This window comes from Tupaia chinensis, unplaced genomic scaffold, assembly GCF_000334495.1.
Source record: "Tupaia chinensis unplaced genomic scaffold, TupChi_1.0 Scaffold000549_1, whole genome shotgun sequence".
NCBI classification, from domain to species: Eukaryota; Metazoa; Chordata; class Mammalia; order Scandentia; family Tupaiidae; genus Tupaia; species Tupaia belangeri.
The window spans coordinates 1,346,626-1,362,606 of record NW_006160061.1 but is presented as its reverse complement, the minus strand read 5'-3'; the positions used below and the strand labels follow the sequence as shown (position 1 = coordinate 1,362,606).

Below are 15,981 nucleotides of genomic sequence, written 5' to 3'. Positions count from 1 at the left end.
CTCCTCCGCCCCCTCCCCCACCTCCTCCTCTCCCTGGTCCTGCAGCCGAGACTCCCTCCCCCACCTCCTCCTCTCCCTGGTCCTGCAGCCGAGACTGTGCCAGCCCCTCCTTTGCCACCACCCCCTCCTCCCTCTGCACCCCCGCTGCCTGGAACATCTTCGCCCACAGTGGTTTTCAACTCAGGATTAGCAGGTAAGGGCACAGAATGAAAACCCAGGTCCTTATGTAAGGAATACCCATTTCTCTTACCTCCCCTCCAGAGAGTTAAGGCTGTTCTCTTTAAGCCCAAGTCTTACAGTGACATGGATCTACTGTTGGTATATCATTTCTGCTAATGCAGTCGGCAGAGGAGAATTCTCGTGCACAGGAGGCATTTTTCTGAGTCGCCTTTGTCACTTCTTCCATAGCCAGAGGTTTTGCTCTCGCTGACCATCTTCCTGTCTGCCACTACCCCAACCCCAGAGAAGGGGAGAGAGACAAGTCACCTCTTTAATCATCAGGGCACCTTTGTGGGTTCAGCAAACACTTCCTGACAGAGTAGTCAAAGCTTTGCATTGGGCACAGACAGTTGGGTGCTTCTCACCACCACCACCCCCGCCCCGTCCCAACACACACACACACCTTTTAAAGGTATTTACCACACTGTCTATACAAGGGGAAAATGCCTTTATGAGTATGGACATTTGAAGACATCAGAATTTGTTAGGTTGTGTTTAAGCTTCAAGGAAAAGTGCTACCAGTGACAATATTTCCGTTATTTGAAATGTCTCAAATAATCTTGTCGTCATCTTGCTAACCAGGATATAGTGTGTGGTGTCCTCACTTCAACAGAACTGAAGTGGGGTAGGGACAAGAGGAGCCTTGAGATATTAGCTCTTATTTTTGACTCATGGAAATGAAGTTTTACTCTTTCCCTCAGGGAAATGAAGTTTTACACTTTCCCACCACACTACGAGCTGTTCCCGTTATGGAATAGTTTCCTGGTATTTGGAATTGCTCTGAGCTTTGCCATCCCTATGATACTGGATCATTCTGCATGCTTACCCACTTCAGTCTGCTCTGGAATCTCATTTCTGATGACAAGTTTACAAGCCAGACTAATGACCTCCAGTTCCAAGGCTGCAGTGCTTTTTGGAGCATTTTGTCTGCAGTCCAAAGGCCAGCCCTAGCCATAAAGATTGCCCAATCTCCATCTCTTCCAGGATTCTGCCCACAGCTTTCCCAGCCTGTCATTGGGCTGACAATCCTCTTAGTACCTAGGATCCTTTCAGACACCTGAAGGCTACCCCTAGCCAACGTGCTTTATATCAAACTCATGTTTTTGCTTCTACCCTGACTTTTGTAAAACTGTCAGAAAAGCCAAATAGAATGCCTGCTCAAATGTACTGTCATTTTTACAGTAAATCAGTGGTTTGTTTCTGCCTTTCAAGGTCTTCCTTGCCTGCTGCTTTCTTCTAGAAATTTTGTTACTTCTGAAGGGGGAGAAGGTGCAGGAGAGTCTTCTGGAACTGTTGGATTGTGGAATGTAAATAAACAAAAAAATCTCAGGACAAGCTCTGGGAATCCGTCCCATCACCAGGCTGTTTTCAGTGACTGAGTGTGGAAGCCCATGATGGGCATGGTACCTGGGCTCCCTGACAGCTCTCCTTGTAGCCCCTGAGGGACACTGACTGTGAGATGTGTCTGCTGTGGGGTAGCATCTGGTACCACTTCCTTTCTGGCAAAAGCTGACATGTGATTCAGCATTCACTGCCACTCACTGAGCTAATGGAGAACTCAGAACAGCCTTGGCGGCCTGAAGGAGCCATGGGGCTGACATGTGTAGGTGTAGGCCTTTCTTCTGAAGGGTTGGGTCCTGATTATTTATTTATTTATTTTTGTCTAGTCTTTTACTTAATTTTGAGGATTGTTAGCTGAATTGATTGCCTCAATTTTAAGATGTAGAACACTGAGCTTAGCTGATACCCAGCTGCTGCCTTTGGAATGGTTACTATTGGAAGTTGTTCCCATTGTATCTTAAGCAATTTGGAGGGGAGGGCTGTATGTGGGTTTGAAGGAGCTCCTCTTTATTTCTATTAGTTTTTGTGAAATGGCTGTAAGAGATGCCTATTTTACAAGAGTTTTGACTGTTATTTTGTTTGTTTGTTTTTGTTTTTGAGAGTTTTCTGCTATAGGGCACATGCGCTCGCCAGAAAGACTGAGACAGAAAGCGAGAAATCACCCCTAGGGGATGGCCACGCTGCAATCCCTTCTCCTCCATTCTCCTCCCAGGATCTTGGGCACACACGCACACGCACCCAGCGTGAGTTTAAGCCACCGGGTCCGGGACTTGAACTGTGGTCAACTATGTGGGAGTCTAGTGACACAGCCATTGCATTTTGGTAGTTTTTAATGGCTTGAGATTAGGTAATTTCTACAAGGTCTTTAATCTCTTTATTACTCTTCAATTGGCTGTTAAAACTTTGTGGTAGAATCCCATCCTGTGAGATGTGGATGTTCAATCACTGTTTCTCTCTTTCTGGAACCAAGAGGCCAAACAGAATAAGGATGTCTCAGTAGACCCAAGAAATAGAACTGAGCTGGTATGCCCAGGGATCCCAACTCTCTAGGCCTCCGGGTCCACAGGTGACAGGATGTCATATCTCTTTACTAGGCAATGAGCAAGTGTGTTCTTAGTGGCCAAGATGTAGGACCAGGACCAGGTTTCATAGCTTATCTAGTTGAGAATTTCTTTATAGAGCGAGTATTAGTAGCATGAAATATGTATTTGAAGTGTGAGACTTACTACTTCTTCAAAGTCTGGTGAACTGCCGGGCTCGCTCTTCTACTGTAGGTTACCTAAGACACTGCTGGGCAGTCTGTGACCTTTGCTGCCTCTGTGGGAGGATATGCTTGGATCTTTACAATGAGAATTTGGACCTCAGCTGATTTTTAAAGTTATTTATTTAATTCACTATTAAGTTTGCTGTAGGGCATGATTGCTCACCAGCGAGAGTGAGAGGGAAAGTGCGAACGTGAGGGACTTGAAACATAGTCGGCTCTGTGGGCGTCTAGCGCCTTAACCACCACGCCACCTGCTGGTCCCTCAGCTGATTATTTCTTATGAAAAAATTGGTCATATAGAACAGCTACCACAGCTCTGTGTAACTATTTGGGACCACCGCAATGAGATAATTATTTTCACACCCTCTTCTGAAAAGGATCATTTTTGAAATAAAATAATAAGTGAGTCTTCAAGGCAGTCCTGAAGGGAAATAAATTTTTAGCTCTGTGCTGCCTTGTGAAATGTGCCCGAGAAGCATGACATTCTGAGCCGAGAGTGTGAACTGCTACACCACTTGACTCTAACCGCATCTAATTTCCTTGTATTTTCTCTGTTCTTTCTGCTTCCACACAAGATGGGCCAATCAAGCTTTTCTGTAGGTTGCTCCTCACCGAGTGTGCTGCGTATCTGCCATGTGTTGATGTGGGTCACACTGTGCCTTGACATCTTTCCACTCCATCTTCCCTGATCCATTGCATTCTGACTTCGTGTCTGTGGGCAGTCTTGGTGTTGGCTGACTGATATTCTGGGTGCATCCATGCATTTTAGTCAAATTTGTACAAGAGATTTTTGTCCTTTAAGCAGACATCCTGGATTGATCTGCTATGTCTTGTTCTTTCTTAGAAAAGAAAAGCTGCTTTTTTTTTTCTTTTTTAAAAAAATTTTGTCAGACAGTACATGCACTCGCCAGAGAGAAGACAGGAGGACAGAAAGGTAGAAAGCACCCCCAGTGGGCTGTGGCCACACCACAGTCCCTTTTCCTCCATTTCTTCATCCTGCTGGAATTCTGGGCAAGCACATGTGCTCAGTATGTTTTTTTTTTTTTTTTTTTCAAGCTGTCAGGGCTGGGGTGTGAACTGTGGGATCAGTTAACTTAGCTCCCTTAACCACTAGACCATGGGATTGGCCCTGCTTTTTTTCTATTAGTTTAATTTTTCATGATTGGACCTAAGGCTACTCTAAAAGGATTTTAGATTTATTCTGAGGAAAAAGGAGAACTCAAGAGAGTTGCTGGGTGTGCCCTGCCAGTCCTCTCCCACTGGTCTCTGGCTCACTCCATGGTGCTCATCCATCTAGAGCCATCTTTTTTAGCCTGGTCTGTGGGGACGGAGTGTGTTTTGTGATCACTTGGCCCCTTTCCTTCCCTTCTGCACCCCGACACCCCAGTTAAGAAAACCTTTCCGAGGAGACCTTTCTTGCCTGTGTTCTGATCTCAGGCTCATTCCTGATCTAGCCAAAGACTTAGGAAGAGGAATGACTGCTAGTGCCCATCCTGGGCCTGTGGTGTCCCAGGATGAAGGTAGGATGCACAGGCACCAGCCTGTCCCCTTAGATTGTGAAGAGACCCCTCCCCTGCCCTGCCCAACATTGCTGAAGCCCCTGGCTTGAGGAAGTCCACATTCCTTTGTCCCATAGAGGATACCGGTTTTTCTAGGCAGTGTAGACAAACATGAACTGTGGGAGGAATCCGACACTGTTGTGTAGTAGGGACAGAGGTGTCACATTTGGTGGTAAAAAGCTCTGGTTAGGCAAAAGCTGTGTCTGTGTGTCCCTGCATGCTTTCGTGTGGGTTTGTCAGATGACATTCTTGTGTTTCTGTGGCCTTCGTAACGCTGGAGGAATGAGAGGCACCGTCTCTCTCCTTTTTTCAGTTAAAGCCAATTGAGTCAGGCAGGCAGCCAAGGAAAAACTCAGTCATGTGTTGCTCTTATTTTGTTCTTCACTGAAGTGTGAAGTTCTCCCTCCTTTGCTAGTAATGGCCAGTAGTGAAGCTCCCAAATTGTGTGGTGGGCTACCTGAGACAGACTGGCAAAGGTGAATGTCTATAGCCAAATGTTTTGGGAGGACATCATTATGATGCGTAATTTAAAAAGAAAATTTTAAATGGTTACTTTTGTAAAGCTCATTTTCTCAAGTGGGAAGAATTGGCACTCTCCTAGTCCCTAAAAGACAGACAGATCCTGTACTCTATTAAGAGATCTCCAATTGTTTCTGTTTTATTTTGTTTTGTTTTCAAAGTTACCAGGGAGCTCATATACTTAGTAGAAAGAAAGAGAGACACAGAGAGAGAGGAAAAGGGAGAAAGCATCCCCATGGAGGATGGCCATGCAGTAATACCTTTTTCTTTATTTATCCTCTCAGGATTTTGGGTATGCATGCACATGCACCCGGCGTGTTTTTCAAGCCACTGCATCCAGGACTCAAACTGTGCAGTCGGCCATGTGGGATCAGCCACCTTAACCATCAGAACAGTGACTAGCCACACGGTTTTTAGTGGATCCATTAATACTTTCTTGTTGAATAGCTCACTCCTTGGGAGACCTTACCTTGTTAAAAAGAGGGGCAAGGGATGGTGGCTGTTTCTGAGGAGCAATGTAATTTCTTGATTTCTCTAAGCACCCCTTCTTTTTTCTTAAGCACTTTTTAATTTAGATCATTCATGGCTCTTAGACTATTTGAAATAACTTGGTAGCCAATGTAGTCTTTGTTATTGAAATCACCCATTGGAATGTATTGCCCTGGCTAAAAATCAGCCTTCTTGATGTTACATTCCTGGTGGTTTAGACAATCACTGTATGCAGTCTCTGGTCATCTTTTAAGGTCTGTTTATAAACATGTGTTCTAGAACCAAGAATTTAAGATTCAAAATTGACAGTATTTGCTTTCCCTGCTATTTAATAACATAAATAATAATTTTTGCCTTCCAAAACTTTGTCTTAAGCATTGTCCTAATATGTATTTATAATGCAGCATTCTGGTTTTCTGCATTAAAACAAAACAGAACAATCAACCTCTGGTCCTTAGACACTTTTTAACACCATGTTGTGTCAATCAGTCCAATGAGGAGCTCTTAACGGCTCTGACCAAGGCTATACGTGATGTTTTCCACATTTTAAAACATGTGGACGTCTCTTGCCAGTCTTCCTCCAGTGTTAAAATGTCATCTGCAAGGATTATTGTCTGACTATTCCTGAGGGTCATGAGACCTTGCTGGGATCTTAATTTCATTCTCTCTAATATCTTTAGCTGTGAAAATTAAGAAGCCGATCAAGACGAAATTCAGAATGCCGGTGTTTAACTGGGTTGCTCTGAAGCCCAATCAGATCAACGGCACAGTCTTCAATGAAATTGATGATGAGCGAATTCTGGAGGTATCTTTCTCATTGGCTGCAGAATAGGGGCACTGTTTTTGCAGCAAAGTTTGGGTGGGTGCCCTGTTAATCTGGAAGTTTCAGTGATAAAGTACTAGTGTTTTAAGTGCCTACTGTAAAGAAGAAACAGATTTATAATTTCAAAGAATAAAACTGGACACTATTATGTAAGGTGGTTCTTTTTTTTCTTTTTTTTTTTTTTGAGAGATTTTCACTATAGGGCGCGTGTGCTCGCCAGACAGAGAGAGGCGTAGAGACAGAAAGCGAGATATCACCCCCCAGGGGGGCTGGCCATGCCGCAATCCCTTCTCCTCCATTCTCCTCTCAGGATCTTGGGCACGCATGCACACGCACCCGGCGTGAGTTTTAAGCCACTGGGTCCGGGACGCAAAACGCAGTCGACTACGTGGGAGTCCAGCAACATAGCCATTACGCTAACTGCTGGTTCACGTGTAAGGTGGTTCTTAAACTATGTTAAAAATTTATGTGAAAATGCAGTAGTTTTTTTTTTCTTTTTCTTCTTCTTTTTTTTTTTTTTTAAAGTTTATTTCTTCCAGAAGAGTCAGAGAAAAGGACAAGGAGAGGGAGGGAGGAAAAGAGGAAAAGACACACCTCCAACATGATCTTCACACCACAGTTCATCCTCAGCCAGCTATGATCATGCACCCAGCATGTATAGGGAGACCTGGGGGCAAGAACCTGGGACCTTCCCGTGTGGCTTCTGCATCATAGAACATTGTGTTATGGCCATGCAACTGCTGTTGGCCAAGACATAGTTTTAAGCATCTTCAGCAATCAATAGTCTACATTAGGCGTTCACTCTGTCTATGTGTCGTATATCATGATGTCACAAAAATAGGAAAAATAGAGCCAGCCATGCCCAGAGACATGGATTTAATAGTAAAGTAAGGTCTTTGTCTAAAAAACTGTCTAAATGGTGTTTTTCTGACTCAATTTTTAAGTGTAATTCTATTTGCCAATGTTATCTTTATCCACTCCAGGATTTAAATGTGGATGAATTTGAAGAGATATTCAAGACAAAAGCCCAGGGTCCTGCCATTGATCTTTCTTCAAGCAAACAGAAGATAACACAGAAGGGATCAAACAAAGTGACATTACTAGAAGCAAATAGGGCCAAAAATCTTGCCATAACTCTAAGGAAAGCTGGGAAGACTGCTGATGAGATATGTAAAGCTATTCATGTGTAAGTTCAATGCATTCCTGAAAATTATATAAACTTAGGATAAAGATGAAAATAAAAAGTTACAAATTAATTGACAACAGAAATATTTCAATGGGGGGAAAGAGCCGAGAAAAATGATGGAGCAATTATTTTTGTATGTATATATACATTATTATTATTTATACATGAAATCACTATACATTATTCAAATTGTGAAGAGACTTTACCCAGCATGATATACACCTCAGTCCAGCCCAGTTGAGACCACCATACACATCCTCATCAACAGATAATAAACCTCATCTGTGACGATGGAGCAATTCTTGATATCCACATTTCAGAGATTCCCTTTTTTATGTACGGGCTACTTTATAGAGTTGAATAAGATGCTAATGTTGAAGAGGTGGAACAGAAATTGTGCTAGGGAGTACTGCCTTGAAATGAGTAATCATTTGCTTTAGAAGAGCCACATCTGGATTGTGATGTCATTTACTATCTTGCTCTGCACTCTTATATAGGCCTGCAGCAGTGCTTACATAAAGGGAGAGTTGAACCAAGCATCGCAGATGTTAAGAAAAGGGGGAAAAATGTCAGTGTTCTCTAGAGTGTCTGGATTTTATCCAGAACTGATGAATAAAATAATTCGATGGCATTTGTGGAATGATACAGTTTGATGCCAGGTGCAAATATGATACAGATGCATTTTTAAATTTTAATTCATAGCAATAGGAATGTGAATTTTATTGCTTTTAGGACATTTTAAACAAGGGTTTTGGTTTGGTTTTGTTTTAAAATTCTTGAGCTGCATAGAAAGCATTGATTTCATTTATTTCTTTATTAGAAGATTACTTCTATGGCGATGGTGACTTTTAAGTGTGATAAAGATGTGATTGAATGTTTGAGGAACTAATTATTCATAAATTGGTATTTTGTAAATTTTGATTAGCTCTTCTTAGAGAAGTGAATGACCCTGAGGAGTCGTTTACCATGGTTTTGTGTCTTCAGCTAATGTCATAATCTAATAATCCAACGCCTCCTATAATCTGTTCTGATTTCTGATAATGAAAACTAATACGCAATCTGGTTTTTAATCTTGGCTTATCTTGTTTGTCATAATGATTAAATGTAATTCTGTTATCTTGCTGAACGGTGATTGTCCAGAGAATAAAATAGAAGTGGTAGTAAATAACTACACTTGTTCATATTGAGCCTCCATTCACAAAGAGCTGGTATTCCTTCAAGGAATTTATGCACTTAAGCCCAAACCTCCACATAATACAGGCATTTGGAAACATTCTTTCCAAAGAAAAAAATATTCACAGACTCTTGGTTTAATTGAAATTTTGTACAGAATTCACCAGATATCCTGTAATGGTATGTGTGTGTTAATCTCCTTAATTAGCAGTACTTCACAGTGCCTAAAAACTACACCCTTGATTCACTTAACCTTCAGATGCTTTTAGCCTTCTTTCTGCCTCTTCTTGTTGTCATTTACTCTTGATTCCTAGCTTAAAGCTACACCGATAGCCTGAAAACTAAGGGTGGCTGTCGTGATCAAGCCCAGGTTTTCAGGGAGGGCCCGGTGAGTTACCTGATGTGTGGTCAAGTACCAGTGCCAAGGTGGGGCTCCACACCTTGCTAGCTGAACAGCTGGACTAGGTAGAGGTATGATGGAAAGAAGTCGGGGTATTTTCTCTAACACTGATCTGTCCACATCTGTCCTCAGATTTGACTTGAAGACATTGCCTGTAGACTTTGTGGAATGTTTGATGAGGTTCCTGCCAACTGAGAATGAGGTGAAAGTGCTGCGGCTCTATGAGCGGGAAAGGAAGCCCCTGGAGAACTTGTCGGATGAAGACCGGTTCATGATGCAGTTCAGTAAAATTGAGAGGCTCATGCAGAAGATGACCATCATGGCCTTCATTGGGAACTTTGCTGAAAGCATACAAATGCTGACTCCTGTGAGTGGACTGACTCCAGCAGGGCAGGGCGTCCAAAGAGAGATGGAATTTTCTCCCTCTCTCTTTTTTTTTTTCTCTCCCAGAATTGCATTCAGTGTGATGAGCTATAATGACTCCTTGCCAGAACTTTCCAGATTGTAATTTTTTTCTTAATTTTCCAGAGAGCTTGTGTACTTGCTGGAAGGAGTGGAGATTTTTTTAAAGCACCCCCCTTGGGGGAATGGTCATGCTATAATCCTTTCTCCATTTCTCCCTCCTTTTGGGATTTTGGGCAAGAATGAACATACACCCAACATGTTTCTCAAGCTGCCAGGTCTGGCAGTCAAACATGTAGGATCCAGCTTTGTTAACTACCATGTCCAATGCTAGCCCTTCATTTTTTTTTTTCTTTCTTTCTTTCTTTCTTTTTTTTTTCCTAAGAAAGAGGTTTTTGTTATAGAGCACATGTGCTCGCCAGAGAGACAGAGAGAGACAGAAAGTGAGAAATCACTCCTCAGGGGGGATGGCCATGCTGCAATCCCTTCTCCTCCATTCTCCTCTCAGGATTTTGGGTATGCATTCACATGCACCAGGTGTATTTTAAGTCTCTGGGTCCAGGACTCGAACTGCTGTTGACTACAAGCAAGTCCAGTGATGTAACCATTACACCATCTGCTGGCCCTCATTTTTTTTTTTAAGACAGTGTCTCCTTATGTCTTGATCTTCTGCTCTAGTGACCTGCCTAACTGACAATACCAGTGCTCACACTGTGCCCGGCTTTTTTAGGTTGGCTGAGAATGGAAGCTGGGCCTCCCATGTGGCCCTAGCCAGCCGAGCAGTAGGCTCTACTGTCGCTGGGCCTAGATGGCATTTTTCTTTCAGCCGTCACTTCGTATTGTGTATGCAAAGTAAATTCAGAAAGCATTTAATTTCCATATTCCCCCAAGTGAATGCCAATTTCTGTGTTTACAGATGTCCCCTGGATTTTAGGAGACGGTTCAGTACAGAGGACAAGGAAAATCGTTTTTTCAAACTTGGTTTCCTCTGAAGATACTAGTCCTCTGGTTGAGTTAGAAAGACTAAAATGTGACTCCTCATTTATAAAAGTGATCTTGCATCATTAGTGAGACTTATAAGCTTTTGTTGGCAGCATTAAATTCACCGTAGGGGTTTTCTTTGGAAGTTTGTCATAGTAGATATGGTAATATAGAAATAATAGCCAACCCTCTCCCCATCTCTCTGGGGACTTACATATGGTGTACACCGCCGTTCTCTACCAGTTCTATTTAGAAGTAAACTTTTGGTAGTTACTGGTTATAGTAGCAAATCTGTTCAAAACGTGTTCTGAGAACTGCTGGATGATGTGGTACCCTTTTTCCTCCTCTCCTTCCATCCCTATCCTCTCCCTTTCCTATTTTAAATTCTTGGGCAGCAAGAATTTAAAATGCAAATCATATGACTTTAGAGATGGTAGGCAGAGGCTTGAGTTCACTGGGAAGAGGCTGTTGACTCCTAACTCTACATCTGTCGGTAACAAATTCTGTGAGAAGCAAGTTTCTGCGATACTCATTTTTGTACGTAGTTTTGGAGAACAATTTCCATGTAACTATATGGTTACTTAAGATGGAGCAGGACAACTAAATTTATCATTCCTAGAAAGAATAGAATCTCATCACTAAGACTTTAAGGTATAAATGCTGATCTGTTTTCTTTTGTGTTAATTTTTAGTTCCCAATTCATTTCCCATTTTTAACATGTCTTTTTCCCCCCCCTTCTTCCTCCTTTTGATTGGACTCTAGCAACTGCACGCAATTATAGCAGCATCTGTCTCTATAAAGTCATCCCAAAAACTCAAGAAAATTCTGGAGGCAAGTGACATTTTCCTTGTATACACATGTGGAGAGCTCACCTCTCAGCTGCACCCCATGCCTGGGGCACTGTCTTGACAGGTTGCTCCTTTCTCTCTCTTTCGCAGATTATCTTGGCACTTGGAAACTACATGAATAGCAGTAAGCGAGGAGCAGTTTATGGATTTAAGCTTCAGAGTTTAGATCTGGTGAGTGGACTAAAAGAAAAATGAGAGCTATGTGGGAGACAAACAGCTGGCAGAGATTAAGTGCTGGGGGGTGGCGGAGTCTGTTCTTAGAGGTGGAGTGGGATATTTTGGGGAAGATTCTCTGGTAGTGGGAGGATCAATTGGTATAAATTCTCGAACACCAGTTGATGATAAGCACTTAAAACACTAAAAAATAACTCAACGTCTGACCTTGTATTTCTGTTTCTAGGAATCGTCCTCAGGTGTCTGAATTGAATGTTCATTTTATTTATAATTATAAATAGTAATACTCTAGAGGTCCAACATTGTGGTAGATGACTAAATATGATGTAACAATAGTTAATGTGACAAACTATTCTGAAATGGTTAAAATACTTGTGAAGAGTTTTCAAAGAAATGGGTTATTTTGTGTTTTGGGGGGAAAAAGCAGAGAATAAATTATAGGTATAGTTTAACCTTAACTTCTACATATAAAATATGTGGGGGAAAGTGGATGGAAATAGGGGGCCAGCAGGTGGTATGATGATTAAGGCAGTGGACTCTTACATGGCCAACCGTAGTTCAGACTCCAGACCTGGAGGATTTCTTTCTTTCTTTCTCTCTCTCTGGCCAAATTGAAAAAATGATTATGATAAATAAAGCAAAATAAATAATTATTTTATTTATTTATATTTTAAGAGAGGTTTTTGCTATAGGGTGTGTGTGCTCACTGGAGAGACAAAGAGAGACAGAAAGTGCTCACTGGAGAGACAAAGAGAAATCACCCCGTTGGGGGGGATGGCCTTGTGGCAATCCCTTCTCCTCCATTCTCCTCTCAGGATTTTGGACACACACACACTCCTGGCATGAGTTTTAAGCTACGGGGTCTGGGACTCCAACCACGGTCAACTATATGGGAGTCCAGTGACATAACCATTACGCCATCTGCTGGTCCCAATAATTATTTTTTAAAAAGTGAATGGAAGTAGGTTAAAATATTAAGAGGTTGAATAGAATTAGATAATTTTTAGGAAATGCTTTTTTATACTTTCTTGAATTAAAAACATTTTTTTCCCACCTGGAGAAAGGCATGCTCTGCTTTTCAGAGTCATCTGGTGAATATGGACAGGTAGAGAAAATCCTCCATAGAAGCCTCTCCAGCTGTGTAGCCTGAGGAGTTTGGGCAGCGATTTCTGTCCCCAGCCTCGGGAGACACGGTTATGTGATACAGAGTGTCCAGTCAGTCACAGTTCTGACCCCCTGCAGATCACAGTCACTTATATATATATCTGTTTGGGGTCACCAGAAGTTGGGACTTAAAAGCAGAGCTGAGCTGCATGTAGAGACTGCACACACCTGCTGACTGCATGCTTGAAGAGAACTAAAACCGGAGTCTTCCTGCTTTTGAACCAGGGGAGATGGGATGGGAGGTGCAGAGCCAGGGGGTTCACACACATAGAGTATAAGAACCATTTGTAGATGCTCACACTCCTCCCTACTGCCTAACAAATCATTTGGTTAGAAAGTCCTCAGCTCATTTAAATATTAGTGGAATGGTTCGCTGAAGAACTTAATGCATCTCGAAATCTGAAATCAGCTGGGAATGGCAGCGGGTAGGGCAGCTGTACTCCGTTCTTTACTCTGGGTGGGAAAGCGCCATCTGGTGGGGAACTCTTCCATTACCCTTTGCTCTTGCCCATAACATGTGTCCCCTTCTGTTTTCAGCTCTTGGATACAAAGTCAACAGACCGAAAGCAAACGCTGTTGCACTACATATCGAATGTTGTAAAAGAAAAATATCACCAAGTGACCCTATTTTATAATGAGCTTCATTATGTGGAAAAAGCTGCTGCAGGTACTTGAAGCTATTAATGTTACACTTGGGTATTTTTTGTTTGTTTGTTTGTTTGTTTTTAATTTACTCATTTAGTTCCTTCATGAGAGAGAAAGACAGGTAACCTCCAAAGAGTCTCCACACCACTGTCTTCGCTCTATCCTACATCTAGCTAGGATCATAGGCATGCTCAGCGTGTTGAAGTAGACTCAGGATGTGAACCTCCAGCCCTCCCATGTAGTTTCCAGCATTATAAAGCAGTTCCTGCTACCTGTGCCACCTTTCTAGATAGGTTCACTATATCATAAATCTTCTTCATCAGCCTTTTGAGAAATTAGGACTCTAGGTGTGCGCCACTGTGCCTGGCCTTCAGGGTAGGCAGGAAATCAAACCCAGGCCTCCCAGGGGGCCTCAGCCTGCTCAGTAGTAGTGTCTGCCAGCACATACTACCACGGCTGGGCCGTTCTTGGATGTTTAACACCTCAATCATGAGGGAACCTTTTTCTCCTTAAAACACTTTTCAGACCCATTTACAAAGTCCAGGAGAAGTCAGAAGCTCTTAACTGGGACCTGTCCTGGTATTGCCCACTCCTGAGAGCTATAGTGAGGTTAGGCATGAAGGTGACCTCTGTGTCCTCTCTGTTAGTGGTCCAGGTCCTGGAGATTCTTCCATTTATCACCCTTCATATTCTATAGTTAGAGTATGAAATAAGAGAAAGAGAATTTGAGGGTCATTCCCCTCACAAAACTTTTGATTTCATGTTATCCCCTTGCTCCGACATGGCAGTTTTAAACATTTGTGCCTTTCCCTGAACATTAGTTACCAGTATCCATGGTTGCTGCTTTGCTGTGACAGTTACACATTTTCTCATCTAAGTCATTAGAGACTTTTAAGCTAGCTAGGTGTATAAGGACTCCATGTAACAGATGAGAAAATGGCTGTCTGCAGAGGTTAAATGTCTTGCCAAGGTCACCTGAGTAGAAAGTGATAGAAACGGGACCAGAACCCAGATCTTCTAACTTCTTGTGTAGTCTGGCATCCCGTGTACCTTGTCCTTCCAAATGAATGTGGGCCAGCATATGGCTAGATCCTACGGAGCCAACTGTGTGGTTGGAGTCCCAGACCCTGCAGCTTGGAAAACATGCTAGGCGTGTGTGCATGGGTACCCCAAATCTGGTACCCATGCACAGACCCTGCTAGGCGTGTGTGCATGGGTACCCCAAATCCCAAGAAAATGGGGGAGAGGGATTGCTGTCTGGCTTTCTCCCCCTGGGGTATGCTTTCTTACTTTTGCTTTCTGTCTGTCTTCTGTCTCTGTTTCCAACAAGTGCATGTACCCTACAGGAGAAAAAAAAAAAAGGAAGGAAGAGAAAAAAGAAAAGTAACTACAAATTGATCTTGAAGTTAGTTATAGGCCCTGATTCTCAACTTGTAATCTTGAACCATTAGCAGCCAGTGTTTATAACAAATTGAGATTCCTGAGGCCTATCTCAGACTTATTAAGTCTTTGAGGGCTAGATCTTATCTGACTTTCTCAGAGTAAATGCTGTTACCTCTGCATTCTTACTAAATAGCATCCTGTACTAATCTCTCATACAAGATGAAATTTTATTGTAACAATTTGCATGTCCACTTCAATCTGTATGTATGTGTATGTATATATATATTAAGTTGCTATAGGGTGTCTGCAGTTACTGAAGGGACAGAGGCAGATATAAAGAGAGAGAAGGAAAGTGAGAAAGTACTTCCCAGGGGCATGACCATGCTACAATCCCTTCTTCACTCTTCTCCCAGGACTTTGAGCATATATGCACATGTACCCAGTACGTTTTTCAAGCTGCAGTGTCTGGGACTTGAACCATACTGTTGGCTGTGTGGGATACAGCTGTGTTGACCATCATGCCACCACCTGGTGCCCCTATAATCTGTTAATTTCTTAAGGATATAATCAGTTTTGCCTTTATATAATTCTCTAAGTTCCTGGCAGTTTGGATGTTGGGAATAAATGAACAAGCAAGTGAATGAGTCCCATGATACATTGTTATTGGGGTAGATGCCACCAAAACCCTCTTGGAGACCGAGAGAACTGAGTGATGATGCTGGGACAGACCACTGTACTCGGGGCTACTTGGGTGGTGAGCAGCACACTTCTGGTGGAGTAGTTTTCCTCTTCAGGTTTCCCTTGGCCTAAATTAGTGGTTAATAAGCATGATGATCATATTTAAGCAAAAAGTTAGGAAACAAATTGCTACTTTATTGACTGTAGCACATTTTATTTGACCCAAGTAGGATTCCCAAAAAGTGTCAATTGAAGAAAGTCAGTGAGAAAGGTGGGATGCTCTCTGGTTGAACGGTGCTTTCTGTCTTTGCTCTTCAGTATCCAGATGGGCCACACAGATTCTTTTATTTCTTTACCTTTATAGTTACTCACTCCCTCATTTATCCAGCAAACCCTTTTCAGTAAGTGCTTTCATGTACTTGGTACTGTTGTGAGTATTGGGGGATCGGAGATGATAAGGACAGTGTGAATCTGTTGTGGGGGAAACATACTGCATTGTTTGGTAATTCATCCCTGTGCAGAGCTGAGTCAGACAGTGATGAGGCAGAGGTGGGGCCCGACCTCTGTGGGGAAGTGGCTCCGGAGCCTCCAGCAGTGCACCTGCTCTGGAGGTGGCCATGCTGCAGATGAAAAGGTTCATGCTAAACCCTTCTCAAGCAAGGAAGGGTTGTTTAACAGAAAGAAGCTGCCTCAGGTTGCTTTGTGTCCTGGTGGTCAGCACTACTAAGGTTCA

The 15,981-nt window shown here is 42.6% G+C and overlaps 1 protein-coding gene across 1 annotated transcript in view; it reads left to right on the top strand.

Annotated features, from left to right (window-relative positions):
- Positions 1 to 15,981, top strand: part of FMNL2 (formin like 2) — a gene marked incomplete in the record, with an annotated part of 348,552 nt that overhangs the window by 318,175 nt on the left and 14,396 nt on the right. The window contains 7 exon segments of the mRNA XM_027775349.1: positions 54 to 193; positions 6,072 to 6,196; positions 7,198 to 7,400; positions 9,106 to 9,340; positions 11,119 to 11,187; positions 11,295 to 11,375; positions 13,080 to 13,209. Of these exon segments, the coding sequence (XP_027631150.1) occupies positions 54 to 193; positions 6,072 to 6,196; positions 7,198 to 7,400; positions 9,106 to 9,340; positions 11,119 to 11,187; positions 11,295 to 11,375; positions 13,080 to 13,209 (983 nt within the window).